At 44.1% G+C, this 21,798-nt stretch overlaps 1 protein-coding gene across 1 annotated transcript in view; it reads left to right on the top strand.

Moving 5' to 3' along the window:
• The window catches only part of MMP15 (matrix metallopeptidase 15), a 161,378-nt gene that overhangs the window by 62,437 nt on the left and 77,143 nt on the right, over positions 1-21,798 (top strand). Inside the window, exons 2-3 of the mRNA XM_033940918.1 lie at positions 285-433; positions 5,384-5,506. Coding sequence (XP_033796809.1) covers positions 285-433; positions 5,384-5,506 — 272 coding nt within the window. The remainder of the gene's footprint in view (positions 1-284; positions 434-5,383; positions 5,507-21,798) is intronic.

Genomic DNA, 21,798 nt, shown 5'->3' with positions numbered 1-21,798 from the left:
TATGATTTTCCGTTAGTAAATTGTTAAGAAGAAAGAGTATAGAAGGTCAAATGGCAGGCATAGAATGATCATGAAGGAAAAGGGGATCCATGGGTACAATTAGAGGGTTACTATACAGTACAGAAGGCTGTAAAGTAATAGAGTAGTAGAGTAATAGATCACTACAGGTCATTGACCTGGGGGGCCACCGCGGGAGCGGACTGCTGGGCGTGATGGACCTATGGTCTGACTCAGCAGAGGCAATGCTTATGTGCTTATGTATAACTCTTGTTTGACTCTTACAGGCCTGGCTGCGACTTTATGGCTACCTCCCTCAGGCCAACCGGCAGATGTCTACCTTGCGCACTGCACAGATCCTTTCTGCTGCCATCTCTGAGATGCAGCAGTTCTATGGCATCCCAGTCACCGGCGTAATGGACGAGCGGACCGAAGCGTAAGTCCTTCTACATGGTCTCTTAAAAGTCCTGTTGGGGCTCAGTGCTAGGGGATAATGAGAAAATGAGTTGCAGCTCAAAGAGCAGGTTTCTAGTAGACGGCATTGTATGTTAAATGAAAATTTTTGTCTTTACTGGTCACACTTCACTGATGCCTCCCAGCGATCACAAAAAATCACCAATTGCCGCTGGTGAATATTGGGGTTTTGTAATCTACGTGTGTTCTTCAACAATCTAGGCGTAAGGTGTAAGTATTCACCAGCGGCAATTGGCGATTTTTTGGTTGGCAGTGGCCCAAGCAGGTATTCACTGCTGGCCATGTCCAGGCACCAGCACCGAGTATCCTGGTTTGTGCAGTTGGCTATCCCTTATCCACTTAAGTGCAATTTTCAGCACTTAATTGCCTAAGTTAAGATGGACAAAGCTAGGACTGTATTTTTTTGTGCAGTCCTATTTGTCTTATTAACTTAGGTGGCTAAGTGCTGAATATTGCACATAACCACATAAGTGCTGACTCCGCCCCTGACCTGCCCACAAAATCACCAGTTTTGTGTTTGGTGGCAAATGTTGATATTCAGCGGTACTGTCCAGTTGAGTACCGCTGATTATCAGTGAATAGCCCTGCACAAGCGATTTAACTGCCCAGCTAAATTTCTTTGAATACCAACTCTTTAGACTCTACATACTAAGAATGTAACAAACCCACGTGTTGCCCATGTGGATGTCCACTTGCAAAGTACATACCATTGCATTTTGGAATGTACTGACAGAATACTGCATAGCTGGAAAAATGGTTATTTAGGGAAAGGGGTTGGGATTGGATATAATGCCTTTCTTTGGTTATAATCAAAATTGTTTACATGTTATATACAGGTGCTTATTTGGAGAGATTTAAGTGACTTGCCCAGTGTCACAATGAGCTGCAGTAGGAATTTGAACCCCATTTCCCTGGTTTTTTGGCATGAGCTCTATCTGCATACAATGGAAACAGTGCATGCAAATAGATCTCATGCATAATCATTGGGGAAATCCTGCAAACCCAACAGGATTGTGGCCCTTGAGGACTGAGGTTGGACACCATTGTGGATTAGATTGGATTTATTACATTTGATATACCGCTAGTGAGTATTAAGCGGTTTATAACACTACTATGTTAGAAATGGAGATTACAGAAAAACTAAATATATTAGGGATAGGAGTTACATGTTTACAATCCATCGGAGGGTAGAAGAAAGGCAAAGAAGGACAGAGGGCATGAAAGTGCAGGGGATGAGAAAGAGAGCGGGGGGTCATGAACATATGAGAATCAGAAACACAAAGATCAGTAGGAATTAGAGGCATTGCTATTAATGGTAAACGCTCGTTCATGGACTAGGGAAAGTAATCGCATAGGCAATACGTACCCTTAACCAAAGTTAATGTAATCGCTGTTTTGCTGAACAATGTCACGTCTTGATCTCAGAGTCACCTTCAGTGTTGGTCACAAACTGGTATTATATAGTGTAGAACTTCAGATTCCATAAAAATACTTCAAGCAACACAGACTTTCTGTGAGATTCTGAGGCTGAAGCAGTAACTTGTCATGTACCCACAATAATACCCTGATAATCACTTACACTTCTCATCTTTTCTTAATGATTCCTAAAAGACATCAGTTTCATTAAGAGAAATTATCTTTTTGCAATTCAGTTTCTTTCAGAGCCCAAAGTGTAAGGTTACAAAACAAAGCACCAGCATACAGAGCAGCCAACTCGGTTTCATCTTAAAAGTATAAGCAGTACTCAGCAGGGACCTATCTTTAGCCACCAGGATTAGTGTTAGTATGACACTACCATGCTGCGAGAAAGCAGTGGCCCTACCAATCTTACACGTTGAAAGGTTTGCCTCATATGAGGAGTGTGAAGTCCAAAGCACCAGAGAGAAACAACAGAGCAACGACCAAATGATCTGCAGAAAGCATAAAGGGAAGCCATAGATGGGTCCATACATTTAGAAATTAATCACTTTAGCCAATCCAAGTACAGTTCATGGTAGGTCCCTTCCCCTGAGAGCTTAACAACTTGGCAGTTTACCTGACTGAGGCTGACAAGAAGCCATGCAACCCCAGTCTCTGCTAGCAAGAACATTTGAAATCCAAACGTAAACCAAGAGCCTGCAGCACCACACACTTAGAATAAAATTATTTTCTGCAAATGAAAATCAACCCATGGCACTGACAATGAACTTTAATAGCTGCCACTGTTCAACCAAGGATCAAAATGTAATTATTGTAGCTTTTGTGCTAAAGGGTCCCAGGAATGACCTTGCGGGAAGGCAAGAAACGACAAACACAAGGATTAGAATGTAGGAGAGGGTAAAACGAGGATTCCTGCGGCTCCCGTGCCAAAGCCACTTTCTTTTTAAGACCTTGCGCTTTGAATACGTGGGATCCTCATTTTACCAATTCCCTGTTATTTATCTATCTCCCCAGTGGCGTAGTAAAGGTTGGCGGTCCACCCTGAGCGCAGTCTTGGTGGGGGCACACCCCCCCGCTCCTTCCCCACCCCCCACTATCGCATGCCCCTTCCTTTCCCTTGTCCCTTTTTAATGTTCCCGGTGCGAGCAGCAACCCCAACCTGCTGCTCACGCTAGCATCAGCTCTTTCTCTGACTTAACTTCCTGGATCCACACCTAGGAAGTGACATCAGAGGAAGAGCTGACACTGGCGTGAGCAGCAGGTTAGGGTTGCTGCTCACGCTGGGAATGTTAAAGAGGTACGGGAGGAAAGGGCACACGTGTGCAGCAGGAGGGGGCGGGGAAGAATTGGCTAGGGTTGGGGGGGCAGAAAAGAGGGCAGGGGTGGGACACCAGCACCCCGGGTGCCTCTCATCCTCACTATGCCACTGTGCCTCCTTCTCCTTGGGGCTTGTCAAACAGGATTTGTGAATGAAGCCTGTCCAGCTATTCGTAGCTCCTAACACCTCCACCACTCCTACCATCCTGCTCACAGATGCGAGTTTATAGTGAATTATGCACAGCCACCATTACACATAAGCACATGACAGCCTTCCTCTCTTACCTGCCTCTCAACTACTTCTGCACTGTTATCACCCCCATGAAGAGGAAGTTCAAGGGTCGGGAGAGCAGGTGTGGGTTGGGGGAGTTGGGATTATCACTAGCCTGGGTCCAAGGCATCTCCCCCGCATCCTGGGATCCAAGCTTTAGGTGGCCCCATTGCCGCTTGGAGACCTGGGGCAGGATGAGCTGGGAAGCCAACACGAAGCCCAGCACCAGCACCAGCCCCAGGAGCATGCTGAAATGGCAATAGCTTTGTGCTGGTGGTGATCATCTTGTCGGTGGCGGGCTGCTCACTGACAGAGCCGTTACAGCCCTGGCACTGCTGGGGATGCTGCTGAACCTGTACGGCAGCCTGGCACTGGGCAGCAAGAATGAGGCTCTGCTGGGCCCCTACTGCCGGGTGCTGGCCTTTCTGAACACCAGAGGTGATACTCGCTGGCTTTCATCAGCCTGGAGGGCTAAGTGACTGAATCCAAATTGACAGCAAGCTAAGGCTCCCAGCTCCTCCCGCCCAGTTCATCCCCCTGAGGACGCTGCCATCAGAGGCTTCAGTTCCCTTAGTGAATCCTTCCAAAGACTTCCCTCTACCCTGTTTTAATTCAGTTGATTGGGTAGGCTCAGAACTTCTGCTCAACAACCAATCAAATTAAAAAAAAAAAAAAAAAAGCCTTCAGGAGGATTCACTAACAGTAACCAAATCCCCTGATGACAGCACATGTTCCTGTGCTTTGAGGTAGCAGGAAGAGGAGCCTGATTGTTGTGCTGTATGCTAATTGGCTAGCATGCAACCTTCAAGAGGATTCACAAAATATACAGAATCCCCTGATAACAATGCACTTAGGAGGACGAGCCAAGTAGGAGGAGTTGGAAGCGAGTCCCCAGCCCAATGCTACATATTGCTTGAGCCTAGGACCACTGCAGCACAGAGATAAGGAGCCAGTAGTGAGCTGCCAGCAGTCCACAGTCAGGGTCTTTATTGAAGGCCTTGACCGCATACCACTGATAGCACCTGTGACACGCCAAATGTGGAAGCTATGAACTCCCCAGAGCTATTACTGTTTTCCTGCAGTGCATTCAGAAGGATGGTATGGCGGAGTAGCCTAGTGGTTAGAACTGTAGGCTGAGAACCAGAGAAGCTAGGGTTCAAATCCCACTGACACGTCTTGAGATCTTGAACAGTCACTTAGTCCTTCATTCCCTCAGGTGCAAACTTAGATTGTAAACTCTTTGGGTGGGTGAGTGACATTTAGGTGTCGTGATCTTTAGGCACTGAGACGTTTTGTCCTGATTATCTCTTAGCCTCAGTTCCCTTCTCTCTGGTGCCCTAGCTGCGCTCCCTCCCCACTTCTCCCCATCAGTGCTGCTGAGAAGGAGCTGGAGAGGCAACAGGAAGAAAGTGGGTAGGGAGAGTAGCCAGGGTGCCAAATAGAAGGGAACTCAGGATAGGACAGAGGTTACCAACCCTGTCCTGGAGGACCACCAGCTAGTCAGGTTTTCAGGATAGCTCCAATGAATATGCATGAAAGAGATTTGCATGTAATGAAGATTATAGGAATGCAGATTTGCTCCATGCATGTTCATTAGGGTTATCCCGAAAACCCGATTGGCTAGTGGTCCTCCAGGACAGGGTTGGGACCACTGGGCTAGGAGACAGAATAAGAGAATTGAACCTAAAGATCACAGTGCCTAAATGCTCTGGCACCTAAACAGTGGCATTTAAACATCCTGCTCCTTCTCTAGATAAAGATAAATACTGCATAGAAAGTGTGAACTAAATCTAAATATATTTCTGAATAAAAAAAAAATTAGATTTGACTGTTAAGTCTAAATCTGTGTTCTGTAAATCTTTCCTTTTATGTCTATTTATCTCTCTGTATTTTATTTCTCCCCAGGTGGATGAAAAGACCCCGCTGTGGTGTCCCAGATCAGTTTGGTGCAAAAATAAAATCAAATCTACGACGGAAACGCTATGCGCTGACAGGACGCAAGTGGAACCAAAGACACCTGACCTTCAGGTATGAAACCTGTAGCCACTATTTTTCCGCTGGATAAGGCTGTGCAGAGTACATGCTCTTCCACTGAGAACCCATTGTTGATGAGGAATAATATCCTGAGGCCTGACAATTGACCATGCAACACCTCAAAAATGTAGTCTTAGTGAGCCCTTTCGCGGGTCTTCAGAGAGGCAGGCTAAACTCCCATTGCTGCCTTAAGCATCAGACAAGCCAAACGTAAATAACATCAAGGACCTTCAGGCTAGGAACAATCAAGAGGAGTTTTATTGTAGGACCCAACACGGGCCGTATTTTGGCAAGATATGCCTGCATCAGGTTATCCAATGATGACAGATGTGACTAGAAAATGGAAGCGCCTTGGGTAAATAATTAAATAAAAGCTCTTCCAATAAATATAACTGATTCTAAGATAGAAGTAAGATGTAAAGCCAACAATTATTTTTTGCAGAGAATTTCATCCTCTGAAAGGCAACAAGCATCAGCACATCAGTTTAAGTATTAAAATTCAGTATTTGAAGAGGAGTATTTGTTGTATACCTGCTGATAGATCTGGTCATTCTGTCACCTCTCAGAAGGTCTACAAGAGAGCCTAAATCATGTTCCCTACAGGGAAACCTGGAAAAGACAGGCCACGCTTTTCCAGAATAGACCAAAAAAACCTTATCACAATTTTAGATTTTTTCAAAATGAACAAGAAGTTGAACTCACTTTAGACTACATGTAACTTGGCCTGAGATTCTAAAACTGGCTTTAAAAATTTGAGATCCCTACTTTAGAATGCAAACAAATAAAGTTTCTTCTGCTTTGTTAAATAATTTAGAGCTATAATTTATGGTGGTATTCTTTTTGAGAGGAGGAGGAGGAGGGAGTTTAGGGATAAGAGGTATTGAATAAATTACATTACATTAGTGACTTTTATTCCGCCATTACCTTGCGGTTCAAGGCGGATTACATTAGAGGTTATCTGGATAGTTCCAGAAGAGATTACATAGTTGAGCAGTTTACTTTGGGAGATTAAGATACTTTCTGTGGAGTTAGTTTGTCTTGATGGATTTCTTGAATAGTAGGGTTTTAATTTCTTTTCTAAAGGTTTTGTAGTCTGGTGTCATCATCAGTAGATTGGATAATTGGTGGTCAGGTTTCGCTGCCTGCGTGGCCAGTAGGCCATCGTATATTTTTTTTAATGGATGTAATTGGGGATGTGGCAAAGGTTGTGTTGGAAGGGAGCTTAGAGGAGGGGATAAATTCAGAAACTGCTGTCACCTCTTCTGCTGTTTATGCAGAATTTTATGGATATGTTATTTATTGCAATTTATATTGTAGCACTGTTGAATGACTCAAAGATACTTAATTGTTAAACTGGCTCTAAACACACTACACGAAAAAGCTCTAAGAGCCAAGAGAAAAATCCCTTGGCAAATATAATCCCAAAGTACAATTGCAATTAAAATTATTTAATAGCATCATTCAGTCCATCCTTTTATATGGGAGTGAGGTCTGCGGTGGTCTTATATTAACTCAAAACTATAGAGAATGGGACAAAACTTCAGTAGAAAACTTGCTGGTTCTACAGGCAGATACTCCATGCACAAAGAAACATAGGCCCTCTTTTACTAAGCTGTGGTAGAGGTTTCTACCATGGCTTGGAGCGCTAAACGCTCTGACGCTGCTCTGATGCTCAATAGAAATTCTATGAACGTCGGAGCAATGTCAGAGCACTTAAGTACTCTGGGCTACGGTAGAAACTTCTACTGTGGCTTAATAAAAGGGGAGGATAGTTTGGAGTAGTTTAGTAGATTTAGAGGGGCATTTTCAATATAAAATCTAAATCCGAGTTTAGATGGTTTGGGCACAATGTCCAGATATCCAGTAGAGAAAATGACAATTTTTAATCCAGAAAAACATCTATCTTTTTGTTTTGAAAATGGCCATTTCCTAGATGTTTGTCCTTGGTGCCTGTATTGATTTGAACCATTTATGGGGGGGGGAGAAATTCCAAATGAAAAATGCACAAAAACCATCCATTGAGATGTAAGAGGGGCTAGCATTCTTAGCAAACTGACCACCTAGACATCCCAGCAGAGCATTGGGGCACCCTAGGAGGCACTGCAGTGAACATCACATAAAAGGACCCAGATACGCATTTCACCATAATCTCTTTTCATCATATGGTGAGCCCTCCAAAACTCACCCAAAACCTACTGTACCCAACTGTGTACCACCCCAGTAGCCCATACAACCACAGGCGTCGCCTATATGTTAGTACAGTAGGTTTAGGGAGGGCTCACACTTTCCACCACAAGTATACTAGTGGGATATGAGCCTTGGTCTCCTTCTCTGTAGTCCACTGCACCGACCAGCAGGCTACTCCGGAGACTTGCTTGCTTCTCTAATAGGAGTGGCCATAACATCTGAAGCTGTCATATAGGATGGTATGTACTGTTTCATTCACATCTTTGGGGATGGAAGAATGTCAGTGTCTTCGTGCTTCCAGTGGTCATCTGGTCAGTTTGGCCACCTTTTTGGCACTTATTTATTATTGAAACAGGTCTAGCCTTAAACATCCAAGTTTGGCTGTGGATGTTTTTTACAGTGTTCCATTATGCAGAAAAATGTCCAAATCAGAAGTCCGTCCTAATCCCATTCAAAACATTCTGCCAACCCGCCTCTTTGAGATTTAGACGGATTGCAGACAAACAGCATAGAAAATCATCTAAAAAATGTATTATGAAAATGGCAATTTGGACATTTTAGTAAATACCCTTTACCCAGAAACATAAAAGAAGCAGTTTACAGTAATATGAAAAAGTACCGTATTTTTCACTCCATAAGACGCACCTGACCATAAGACGCACCCACCTCTTAGAGGAGGAAAAACCAAGAAAAAATATTCTGAACCAAATGGTGTGCCCTGTCTCCCCTCTGATGGTCTAGTGGTAGGCCGGGACAGGGTACAGGGCACATCTAGTGGTGGGCACGTCTAATGGTAGGCAGCCCCAAGCCAGCCTGCTCCAGGCCAACCAGCCAGCCCAAGGCCAGTCAGCCAGCCAGCTCCAGGCCAACCAACCATCCAGCCAGCCCCAAACCATCCAGCTAACTCTAGGCCAGCCAGCTCCAGGCCAACCAACCATCCAGCCAGCACCAAACCATCCAGCTAACTCTAGGCCAGCCAGCTCCAGGCCACCAGCCAGCTCCAGGCCAACCAGCCAGCCCCAAATCATCCAGTCAGCCCCAGGCCAGCCAGCCCCAGGCAAGCCCCCCCCCCCGTACCTTTTAAAATTCTGCCCAGCAGCTCCAGCCAACTTCTCTCCCTCCCTGTCTGCCGCGGCAGCATGGGCTCTTCTGGGCTCCTCATTTCCTGGCCAGCGGAGAAACAAATCAGCAGCGTGGACGTCAGGAGCAAGCTTTATGCTCTCCTGCTCGGCCCCGCGCTGCTTTCCAAATGGCTGCCGTAAGTTCTCACGAGTCCCGTGAGAATCTAGGCAGCCATTTGGAAAGCTGCGCAGAATCAGTTGCAAGAATGATTGGAGGCATTCCTCAGTATCCTTTATTGGTTAATTACATTGGCTTCCAATTTTCATGGAGAATCCAGTTCAAGATCTTGGTATTGGAGTTTAAAAGCCTTCAACGTCCACTGCTGAAGGTAATGCTAGATTTTATTACACCATTATGAGCCTATTTGATCATTACAGTCAGAATCATGGCAGTTGTTGGAGGTGCCTTCTTTGAGGTATATTACCAAAGCAACTATTCGTTCTAGGGTTTTTAGTGTGATAGGGCCACAAATGTGGAATTCCCTGCCTGATATTATTTATCAGATCCCAGTGTATTTAACTTTTCATAAGACTTTAAAAGCACATCTTTTTCAGAAGGCTTTTAATACTACCTATGGTCTAAAGAAATATGACCATGTGACGTCTTTCTATTGTGAGTTGCATTGGCTCCCAATGGAGGCTCGTGTCTTGTTTAAGTTGGGCTGTCTTTGTTATAAGGTTATGTATGGCACTGCTCCATTCTATATGGTCAATATATTTTCTATAGCATCGTATAAACCACAGGTGTCCTCGAGGGCCACAATCCAGTCCGGTTTTCAGGATTTCCTCAATGAATATGCATGAGATCTATTAGCATACAATGAAAGTAGTGCATGCAAATAGATCTCATGCATATTCATTGGTGAAATTCTGAAAACTCGACTGGATTGCGGCCCTCGAGGAGGGACTTTGACACCCCTGAAAGATCTCATGCCTTGTTTACTTTTCTTTACGTACAGGGTTATAAAAGCAAGAAATTTTTTGACCATACTTTAGCATTTCAAGCAGCTTCCCATGATAAAGAATTATGATCGTTATTGCTTACAGCTTATTTTAGAACTCAGTTGAAAACCTATCTTTTCTCAAAATACTTGGTCAAATGACTCTTCTTGTTCTTCATGATATAGTTTATTCTTTATAATCTTTTGTAAACCACGTTGAACTTACGGTTATGTGGTAAGAAGCACTGTGTTATATTATGGATGAGGGTTGATAATTTGTGCATTATGGTTTGTTTTAATTTGCCAAAAGTATTTTGTCACTGTTTTACTCTGATTTTTACTGCCTGGTTTTGATATGTATCTTTTGTTTGTTTATTATTTATTTGTGTGTATATTGTAACCTACATAGATTGGTGGGAGGAGCCTTAAGCATCTGAGCCAATTAGGGCCTTAGGCCCCTCCCCATGCATCACATGATGCACCGGGAAGGGGAAGGCCTGCCATTTTGAACTGGTGGGCCTTGGAGTACTTGCGTCCACATCCCTCTTACTCCCAACTTGTGAAAAAGGTACCGGGTGGAGTTGGGGTTTTGGGGGAGCATCCAGTGGCAGGAGGGAGTAGGCATCCCTTCTGCCATTTTTTTTCTTGCATGGGGGATATGGACGGCATGGCAGGAGGGAGTGGGCATCTTGCTGTTTTCGCTGTCATTGTGGGGGGGGAGTCAGTTCCCAGAGCCAGTTCATCAGGGAGATTTTGGGGAGGGCCGTTATCAGCGAGGTGCAGGAGGGAGGCTTTTTTTTTTTTTAATGGGCAGATATTGTGCATGTGTAACACACTCAGCATCTGTACCAATTTAGAAAAAAAAGGGCTGAACTGTGGTTAGACAGGTAAGCGATTGGTCTTGACCAGTCACTTTTTTTGGCTCTCTAAAACCCCTGAGGGATTTTTTTGTGTATTGCCAAGCAATGTTAGTGCATCAATCGCTTGGCTTGTTTGCATGGGGTTTTCTAATATGCGTGTCCGGATCTGAAAATGGCGATTGAGGGTAAATACACATGGTGAGTCAAAACTGATTTAGCGACAATCACTGACTTTAGTGCATCTGGGCCTGAGTAAAGGGCATCTAAAAATGTGGGCGGGAATTTTCAGCCACTTAGGATTCTTATCTTTTCTTCCTTTTACCATGAGCCACTAGTCATATTGTAGGGTCATGAAATAGTTAACTGTTGTTTAAAATATTGCTCTGGCCTACATAGCTGAAAACAGTGTATAATCTATTGACTGCATCTGCCTAAAATGTATGTCCCTACCTTACCACATTGTAAGCTGAATAGATAAGAGTTTGAGCCATGATGTACCCTGCCCTTCTGTACATTTATCTGTAAGAGTTAGATAGGTGTCCTGCTAGTGACCTGCTAGTGTGAGCTTAGAACCAATGAGTGTTAAGAAAAGTAACACGTGAAAAGCTTTTTCTAGAATTCAGTTGTATAGCCAGAAAAATGAATAAATATCTCTGTAACTTCCTGGTTTCGGCACTTCTGAGCCAGCTTGGAGCTCAGGGGTCCAGCATGCATGCTGTGAATAAAACTTGTACTTCTTCACGCCTCTGACTTTGTGTGTCCAAGTGACCTTTCATTTGGCGCCTGAACAGGGACATGAAGGTCTCTTGACCACTGGTTACTCGATTGGTCACTTGTTTCTGGTCCTACGGCTGATATGTCTGCTTAGCCGGCTGCCTTCCTTTTGGGGGGTTGGCAGACCTCAGGACGTTGGACCGCTTCAACTGACTTATCTAGTCTCAGTTTAAAGTACAAGAATCTGTATCTGTATCTGTATCTGTACCTGGAGTGGCCACTATCTGGTAAGTGGGGATTGATCATCCCTATCCTGTCTCTCGTCTCCTGCCTAGTAAGCCACGTGATCTGTCGCTGAAAAGTTGTGGGAAAGGGATTCTAGGAACTGTTATTTTCTGGTTGAGTAACTGAACTGAAATCTGTTGTGTTTTGTGTGTTTGAGAGTGTCTGAGACGTCCTTGAGGACGAAGCGAGTGTGGACCTGTTAGTACTGCGTTTCCCTAGTCCAGAGATGGGCGGGGCCAGGAATTCAGGGAAGTGTTTTTGTCCTCCATTGCACAATGGGGGGATGTCTGTCTACCTGTGGGGATCCCTTGATATGTTAGCTAATTTTAAAAAAGGAATTTGTCTTTGATTATACTTAACAAATCAACCCTTATTTGTCTGTGCCAGTTAGAATGGCCGATATTTGGTGTGGGCTGGCCCCCTCTGGCTCCCTGGAAGAGGACATAACTCGTCAGGTTTTTATGCATTCGTTTGCTGTCAGTTCCTCTTCCAGTCAGCCAATTTTTGCATTCCAATGGGAAAACCCTTCCACTGGACAAACCTCCTAAGTAACCTGGACTCGTCTACCCCAGGGCTTTAAAATTAGCCCCTCTCTATTCAGCACTGCCCTTGCTTCAGACCTTGCCAAATTCTTCCCTTCATCCGATTTCCAAGTCCTGCAGTATCCCGGGTTCTTTATGACTTCTGTCTGTTCAAATGTATCAGTGAAGTTTAAACTGTCAGTTGTTCACAGCATGAGAGGAGAGTACTTTTCCTTTTGTGCTGATAAGGGCCATGAAGTGTGTAGCACTTCCAATGTGGTTTCTCCTGAAACAGATAAGTGGTTTTGCATTTGAAGTTTTTGGCTATGTTATAAAATGTATATGCATATTCAGAAATGCATATAAACGAAAAATATGATTTCTGGAACTTATATTCCATGCTAAAAAGAAGTTCTTTGTCCAAATTTAGTAGTTATTTGTCTAAATTTAAAAGTTCTGAAAAGGACTACATCTGTAATTTGATCTCTTTGATCTTTAAGCAACTCTCTCTCTTTTGTGAAATTCTGTAGGAAGGGGGAGTAAGTCTCTACTGAGACCCATGTTGATTGTAAAAAAAAAAATAAAAATGAACAATGTTTAAACTTGTGAGTACAGTAAAACTTTGGTTTGGGAGCACAATTTGTTCCAGAAGTATGCTTGTATTCCAGGGCACTAGTGTACAAAAATATACATACTTGTATTGTAAGCCCTTGCTCGTTTGGAACAGTCACTGCATTCCTGCAGCGTCATATAGAGAGGAACCATTGGCTCAGTTGTGAAAATGTGATGCTTCTATACTGTATGTACGTGTATTGCAAGACGTTACTGGTATAGCAAGTTAAAATTTAATCATTGCTGTCTTATAGAACACTTGCAAACCAAGTTATTTGCAATCCAAAGTTTTACTGTATATTCCAATCTTTGTTTTGTATTTCTGTATATAAAAAAAATGTAAGTTTAGGTATAACAATGTAATTTTTAGGAATGCTTTTGTATTGAAGTAAATATTTTTGCCAGTCAGCTGATAGTGAAGGGACTGCTGCTTTAGAGAGCGCTTGTGTCAGACTACCCTGCTTAGTGGGTGGATCCAGAACTGCATTTTACTTAATTTTATAAGTCAGCTCTTTGGGGTAGGAACCTGATATAGAATAGGGATTGAGAACAATTCTTATGTGTTAGTGCACATCTTAAGTTCAATTATTTTGTACCTTCTCTAATCTTTTGTAAACCACATAGCTCTTCACGGTATTGCGGTATATAAACTGTTATTATTATTATTTATCTGAGTCTTTCAGATAGTGGGTCTGCCTTTTAAATTTTCCTGTGGCCATATTTACATTGATTTCAAGTATGCCTTCCTCGTGTCACCTACCTTGGCTTTCAAATCTCCAAGGGTACCAGGTCCCTTCCTACACCGAGGTCTAGGCTGTCTGTAGTCTCCCTGTCCCTGATAACTGCAAGGCTCTGAGCACCTTTCTCAGTATTGCAGGATACTGTCCCATCTGGATCCCTGATTTCTCTACTATTGCTCGTCCTCTGTATGATTCCACCAAAGGCGCTGACTCAGCCCCTTTTGTCTGGACCCAACTTCAGGAGCGGTCTTTTCGCTGCCTCCAAAAACTTCAGACTCAGGCCCCTGCCTTCTGGCCCTTCTGCCCAAGAAGCTGAGCTTTATGCTCTCACTTTTGCCCTGCGCCACTCTGCCTCTCAGTCTTGCAATATATATATACTGACTCCAAATATGCTTTCCTTAACTTGCATTCCCATAGGGCCATCTGGAAATATCGAGGTTTCATTACAGCCTCCGGCCGCCTGATCCATCATGCTCCCCTCATTCTTGACCTTCTTGAGGCCGTACAACTACCCTCACGTGTTTCTGTTATGCACTGCCATGCTTACAGACGCGTGATGGACCTTGTCTCTCGTGGCAATGCCCTTGCCGACCGCACAGCCCGAGCTGCCAGTCTCTGCCCCCTCTTTCGGCTCCTCTGTATACAATCATTCCTTTTCTGGATTCCCTTACACCCCAGTACGCTTCTCAGGAACAGACTTGGGCATGCATTATTTTGGGCCAGTCTGTCCTGAAAGGGGGGTGGATACAAAATGCGCCAATTCAAGTGCCAATCCAGACCCACATACTGATACTTCAAACGCAAGCACAGCGGGTACCCTCATATTCATTCCTTAACACCTGGCCCTCATGATTGTCAAAAGATGCCATGATCTGGCACACTCTGGAGAACCCGCTATGAAAATTGACTCTCAAGAGACATTTCTTTATCAATCACCTTGATCAGCTAGTCCGGAATATGGTCCAACAGTGTGTTGTCGGTTCTAGAATAAAATTCCCAATCAGATGACTGCCACCTCTTGGATACCAACCTATTGGAACATATCCGATGCAGGTTCTGTCTGTAGATTTTACCCACATGCCCATTTCCGTTCCCTCAGTCACTTCCTAGTCTTCACAGACACCCTGACTAGATGGGTCAAAGCCTTCCTTACTTGCACTGAACGCGCCAGGGAAGTAACCAAACACCTCCTGAATAATTCCGTGCTTTGGTCTCCCTGTTTTTATAGGCAGTGACAATGGCCCTGCTTTCATTGCCGATGTTGTCCAACAAATTGCTCAGGCCCTCCAAATTGAATAGAAATTATATGCTGCTTACCATCCTGAGAGCTCTGGTCAGGTCGAAAGAATAAACAGAACTCTTAAGACCCTTCTCACAAAATGAATTGAAGAAACTAATCTGTCCTGGCCTGTCCTGCTGCCTTCTGTTCTTTTTCAGATTAGATGCATCCCATCTAAGCCCCATTTGAGCTCATGTCTGGCCGGCCACCACCCATTGTGAACCCAGATCCTGGTTCCTTTGCTACTCTGGGATCAGATATCCTCCAGAGTCAGGTCCAGTCTTTAGCTAAAGCCCTTTAAGAGCTCCACAAATGGGTCCTGGAAAGGGCCCCACTATCGATAGCTACACAAGTCCATGGGTATGTCCCTGTAAATACAGTATGGCTAAAACTTGGAAGTCAGACCCCCTGAAACCTAGGTGGATAGGTCCTTTTACTGTCCTAATTTCTTCTCTTACAGTTATCAAAGGTGTCCGGACATGAAACTTGGTTCCACTACAACACGGATCTTCAGCTGAAGCTTTCTAAGACCTCAAAAGTTCTGAATATTTACCACTGTACTTATCAGGTGTTCTGAATATAATTCTTTATAAGTGTTTGAGTTTAATTGACTGCCTGTGGTTCACCACTGCCTTTAGCAAGTGTCTTGAGTATAACTGTTTGAAGTTTTCTAAGTTGTGCCTGAAAGAAAAATGAGCTTCCTATGTTAGTATATATAGATATGATATTTGTGTTGCCCTCACTTATGTTTCTTTCTTCTGTATTTTGTACTTAACAAGTGCCCCTAGCCCTTTGCCTGATGTTTGTTTGCATGAAGGAGTTAAGTACAGTGTCAAACATTTGAGGGTATTTTCTGTTTCCAACCTACTGGTGATGAAGTTTAAAAGTGGGCGGAAATCTGCATTGATGATGTTGAGGGTCCACTTATCAACTAGACTCTTATTGTAGACCCCACTCGCCCGGTGTCTTTGTATTGTGATACATGTGTGCTATTTGATGTTTCTCAAGGTCAGTTTTGTGTGGCTCCCTAGATTAACTGTGTTATTGTAACCTGATGCCTTTAAGAACTGCCCCTATGAGGAAACCTTCACTAATGGTGGAGCCTGTCCTTTATGAGAAAGAATACCCCGTCTGCCTCCCTTACTATAGGTCCTAGCTCCGGCCCCTTGTGTACTACAGGCTACTGTAATCCCATGGTTTTCACTATCACTGACCCATATAACTGGAATGCCAATGTCCAAGTCCAGAAGGCCAGAGACTGCATGGCATTGTATATTGATGGTAAAAGGTGAGACTCAGGTACTGATGTATATGTCCGAATTGTATCCCACTCATGTGCTCCTGTCCATCACTCTTTGGTGTTTCCCCAGTTTTATGAAAGTAGATACTGATATCCTGTAATCACTAGAAATCTGTTTATATAGTTTGCTGAAACTATAGGTCAGACTCTTAATGTTAGCAATTATTTTGTATGAGGAGGGACTGGTATGGGAGAACAGTGGCTATGGGAGGCAATGCAGCTGGACATGTTAAACCTGACTTCACAGACCCTCACTTTTACGTCAGGTCCACGACCTTCACGATGGGCCTTGTGAACCTCCATTGTTGCTTCCCACTGTCTTCAGCCCTTCAGACACTGCTTAATGGAACTTCCTATGAATGATGGTCAGCTCCTGATAGTTGATACTGGCTCTGTGATCTGTTTGCCTACTCTTGATTGCCTGCTAACTAGACTGGTACATGTGTGCTTTGCATGATCCGTCCCAGCTTCTTCCTGTTACCGCTGGCCGATGGTGAACACCTGGGAGCCCCTGTATTCAACACCAGAGGTCGCCAAAAGCGGTCTACTTCCACCAATTCCCTTAAAATAGGTGAATGGGGTAATGACTGGCCTGCAGAACGGATCATTGCTGCTTATGAACCTGCCACATGGACCGAGGATGACACCTGGGGCTATCGGACCCCAATCTATATGCTGAACTGCATTATTTGTCTATAAGCTGTACTTGAACTGATAACCAATGAGACCTCCCGAGCTTTGAGTACCATTGGCAGAGAGAATGCTAAAATGTGCACTGCTATTTATCAGAATCATCTAGCTTTGGACTATTTACTAGCTGCTGTGCCTGTGATAAATTCAACCTCTCCAACTGCTGCCTTGAACTTGAGTAAAGTGATTGAGAACGATGTGGATCGTATCACCAAACTGGCTCATGTTCCTGACCAGACCTGGCGTGACCTTACTGCAGACTGGATCTCTGGTACCTTCAGCTCCTGGTTGCCCTCTGGTTCAGCACTGAATATCATCTTGCTGGTTGCTGCCCTGTCTTCTCTGCTCCTTTGCTGCCTGCCCTGTGTGGTCCCCATAGCCATAAAGCTGCTCCACTGAACTATGGACTCTGTTGTCAAACGTTCCACTGCTGCATTGGCCCTCTCCCAGTATCGTCCCTTACCCACTGGGAACCCCGACTTTCCTGACCCCTAACTTTATTTTGTCAGGCTTGGCTCCTTAGGTACGCCAGCCTGAAAGGGGGGAATGTAGGGTCATGAAATAGTTAACTGTTGTTTAAAATATTGCTCTGGCCTACATAGCTGAAAACAGTGTATAATCTATTGACTGCATCTGCCTAAAATGTATGTCCCTACCTTACCACATTGTAAGCTGAATAGATAAGAGTTTGAGCCATGATGTACCCTGCCCTTCTGTACATTTATCTGTAAGAGTTAGATAGGTGTCCTGCTAGTGACCTGCTAGTGTGAGCTTAGAACCAATGAGTGTTAAGAAAAGTAACACGTGAAAAGCTTTTTCTAGAATTCAGTTGTATAGCCAGAAAAATGAATAAATATCTCTGTAACTTCCTGGTTTCGGCACTTCTGAGCCAGCTTGGAGCTCAGGGGTCCAGCATGCATGCTGTGAATAAAACTTGTACTTCTTCACGCCTCTGACTTTGTGTGTCCAAGTGACCTTTCAATATAATCAGTACCTTTGGGGGACCTTCCAGGCAGTTTCTCTGAGCAGTATCTTTATGTTCAATTGCTGTCATCCATATGGTTCTTGTATACAAATATACTGAGCATCATGGATCCCTGAGGAAGAAGTTTGGGTTGGTTGTTTTTTTTCAAAACATGGACTGTGTCGGGTCCGTACTATTTAATATCAAGGTACTGAAGGGTATAGACTTAGTAGATAAGGATAGGTTGTTCACCCTCTCCAAGGTGGGGAGAAAGAGAGGGCACTCTCTAAAGTTGAAAGGGGATAGATTCCGTACAAACGTAAGGAAGTTCTTCTTCACCCAAAGAATGGTAGAAAACTGGAACGCTCTTCCGGAGTCTGTCATAGGGGAAACACCCTCCAGGGATTCAAGACAAAGTTAGACAAGTTCCTGCTGAACCGGAACGTACACAGGTAGGGCTAGTCTCAGTTAGGGTGCTGGTCCGTGTGAGCGGACTGCTGGGCACGATGGACCACTGGTCTGACCCAGCAGCAGCAATTCTTATGTTCTTAACAATTTCGGATATACAACTTTTTTTATTGACTTGAATAAAAATTCCTGTACCTTGTACATTTTCTGCAGTTCATTTTTTGTTTTGCGTCATAATTAGATTGTAAGCTCTTTCAAGCAAGGACCATCTCTTGCGTGTTTAATGTACAGCGCTACGTACATCTGGTAGCGCTAAAAGAATAATGAATAGTGGTAGTAAGGCATTTTAAGCCCATTTACTAGTGTTACTGAGTAAAAGGTCCTCACTGTGTCTTACCCCAGTTAGTTTACTCTCTGTATGAATTCTGAGCTTAAGTAATTTGATCAGAGTCATAAATAGAGTGCAGGGGGCAGGAGTATCAAGATTCACAACTCTCTGCTCCAAGCACAGTGTTAGGCTGCTGGCCAGAATACACACCCGGTCTTCTCCCAGAATAAAAATCCCACTGCAGGGTTTCCAGTGCTTCAGTGCATCTATTTTACCACTTCTAGTTGGTGGCTCAGTTCTTGGAAATAATTTGTATCTATTCCCAGAGGCCAGAAAACCTTTATGGCAACAGGAGAAGCAGTTGGTGAATTAATCCTCTCTTTCAGGAGACGCTATTTATTGTTGACTGAGATTAAGCCAGTCCCCTAAAATAGAGCAATTGTCACATACCACTGATGAAATTCAATGTTTAAAAACAAAGCTCACTAAAGAATCTGGCTATTTTATTGGTGATAGTGGAGAAAAGATAACAAGGTTTGGGGGTGGGGGAAGGAAGGGTAGGATTGGAGGGTTACCATATAACATGTGATTCTGTTCAAGTGACTTTTGTATGTATTACTTTGCTGGTGTGTATCTGTAATCTGTATTAATGGATCCATTAATAACAAATTTTACATATAAAACAAAGCTTACTATGACTTTAAGCACTTGTTCATACAGCCCATTGGGCTACTTGCCCCTATGTCCCATTATGGAGATGTTCTTTCCTCCCAAGACTTGATAAACGATTGTAATTGAATTTTCTAACGCAATAGGAACATCATTCTTGAACATGTGGGTTACAGTCCGTTCTTGTTATTTGCGTGTTCTCAATTCCCAATTTCACTTATCCATGGTTGCATGCATTGTGACTACTATTTACGCCATGTGTTTGCATAATCTTGAATACCTGACCTTAGGAAAAAAGTGTTGTTTACTTTCCCTTTCACTTCCAGTTTTGGCTTTGCCTTCAGAAACGGCCACCAAGCATCAAAGAAGTGAACTGGAAGCAATAGAGAGTGAGTTACAAGCATCTGAAGATACAGCTCCAAAGAGAAAGAAGCATGTTGTATCTGAGTGACAAAATATGTTTTTTGGACAGGTTTTGTTCTGGCAAGAGTCTGTTTCTGCTCTCAGCCCTGAGTTCAATGTGAATGAATTCACAATCCAATCCATCTGTCTAGAAGAGGAAGATATTCGTTGGTCTGTTCCCGAAGTCACACTGAAAAGGTCCAAAACAACATCTGTGGTTTGTGATCGGTCAGTGGAAAAGATGGAGAAGCGGTGAAATTTGTGGATAATGCAAACGATGAATGAGAAAAAAAGCACAGTGGACAGCATTGTCAGGATGAAAGCCAGAGACATTTACAAACACGTCACCTGAGGCAGGAAATCATAAAACCATTTTCTACGAATTCAGGTTGACTAGCGCATTTAAAAGTTATTTGCTAAAAAAATGTAAGCCTTTCTGGGGAGGCAGGTTCAGCTAACAATGAAGCTACTGAGGAATTGAAAATGTACCTGCTAAGTGTAACAGAAGAACATAAGAAGACCATAAGAATTGCCACTGCTGGTTCAGACCAGTGGTCCATCGTGCCCAGCAGTCTGTTTCCGCAGTGGCCCCTAGGTCAAGGACTGAGCCCTAACTGAGTCTAGCCTTATCTGCGTACGTTCTGGTCCCTAGCAGGAACTTGTCTTAACTTTGTCTTGAATCCCTGGAGGGTGTTTTCCCCTATGACAGCCTCTGGAAGAGCGTTCCAGTTTTCCACCACTCTCTGGTGTACGGAATCTATCCCCTTTTAACTTTAGAGAGTGCCCTCTCATTCTCCCTACCTTGGAGAGAGGGTGAACAACCTGTCTTTATCTACTAAGTCTATTCCCTTCATTATCTTGAACGTTTCAATCATGTCCCCTCTCAGTATCCTCTTTTCAAGGGAGAAGAGGCCCAGTTTCTCTAATCTCTCACTGTACGAAAACTCCTCCAACCCTTTAACCATTTTAGTTGCTCTTCTCTGGACCCTTTCGAATAGTACCGTGTCCTTCTTCAAGTACGGCGACCAGTGCTGGACGCAGTATTCCAGGTGAGGTCGCACCATGGCCCGGTACAGCGGCATGATAACTTTCTCCGATCTGTTCGTGATCCCCTTCTTAATCATTCCAAGCATTCTGTTTGCCCTTTTTGCCGCCGCCACACATTGCGCGGACAGCTTCATAGACTTGTTGACCAGTGCTCCCGAGTCTCTTTTTTGGGGGGTCTCTCCAAGTACTGCACCAGACATCCTGTATTCGTGTACAAGATTTTTGTTACCGATATGCATCACCTTACACTTATCCATGTTAAACTTCATTTGCCATGTCACAGCCCATTTCTCGAGCGTGTTTGCCAGAGGGTGTGTGCCAGAGAAGGTCTTCAATGTGGATGAGACTGTCTTGCTTTACAAGCAGACTGGGAAATGGACATATACACGGTTGAGTTGCATTATTATAACCACCTGCTAATATCCAGAATAACTGTCTCTGGCAGCACGGACGGCAGCTAGATGCCATGGGAGTGACTTAATAAGATGCTGGGTGGTTGCTAGAGATATCTGGAGCCATGCAGATTGCAGTGTGTCTGACAGTTGCCGAAGGGTGCGTGGTGGTGGATCCAGGCAAACATGTCAATCGAGGTAGTCCCAAATTTGATCAGTTGGGTTAAGGTCTGGGGAATATGAAAGCCAGGAAAGTAGCTGGAAGTCTTGGTCATGCTCCTCCACTAGGAGGGCATACAGGTACACCCCTATCTGGACGATTGACTGATCAGGGCTCCGTCCAGGTCCAACGGGAAGAGAGCAGTGGATTGAGTAGTCCAGCTATTACAGAGTCTGCTGGATTATAAACTTCTGAAAGAGCTACTTGGAACTGACTCAGATCCTGGAGTACCTGGGCATTCGTTTCCATATGGGGGAGAACAGTGTTTCTCCTGGAAGCCCACAGAGCAAAACTCGTATGTCAAATCATGGAAATTCAGAAACAGCCAACCCCTGCAGCATGGAATTACTTACAGGTGTTGGGGTCAATGGTTTCAATGAAAGATGTTGTTCCATGGGTGAGAGCGCATTTGCATCCTCTTCAGTAGGTTCTCTTATCCTATGGGTCTCTATAGATAGACTTGCTGCATATGTCTCTAACCTGGACAAGGGAAGTATGTCACAGCCTGGATTGATGGATGAAGTCCCAGTCATTAGCCCTGGGAGTGCCACTACACATCTCCAGCGTCTGGTTCAGGGACAGTGGTCTCCCTCACAGAGGAAGTGA

This window comes from Geotrypetes seraphini, chromosome 4 (assembly GCF_902459505.1).
Source record: "Geotrypetes seraphini chromosome 4, aGeoSer1.1, whole genome shotgun sequence".
NCBI classification, from domain to species: domain Eukaryota; kingdom Metazoa; phylum Chordata; class Amphibia; order Gymnophiona; family Dermophiidae; genus Geotrypetes; species Geotrypetes seraphini.
This window is presented reverse-complemented; position numbering and strand designations above follow the sequence as displayed.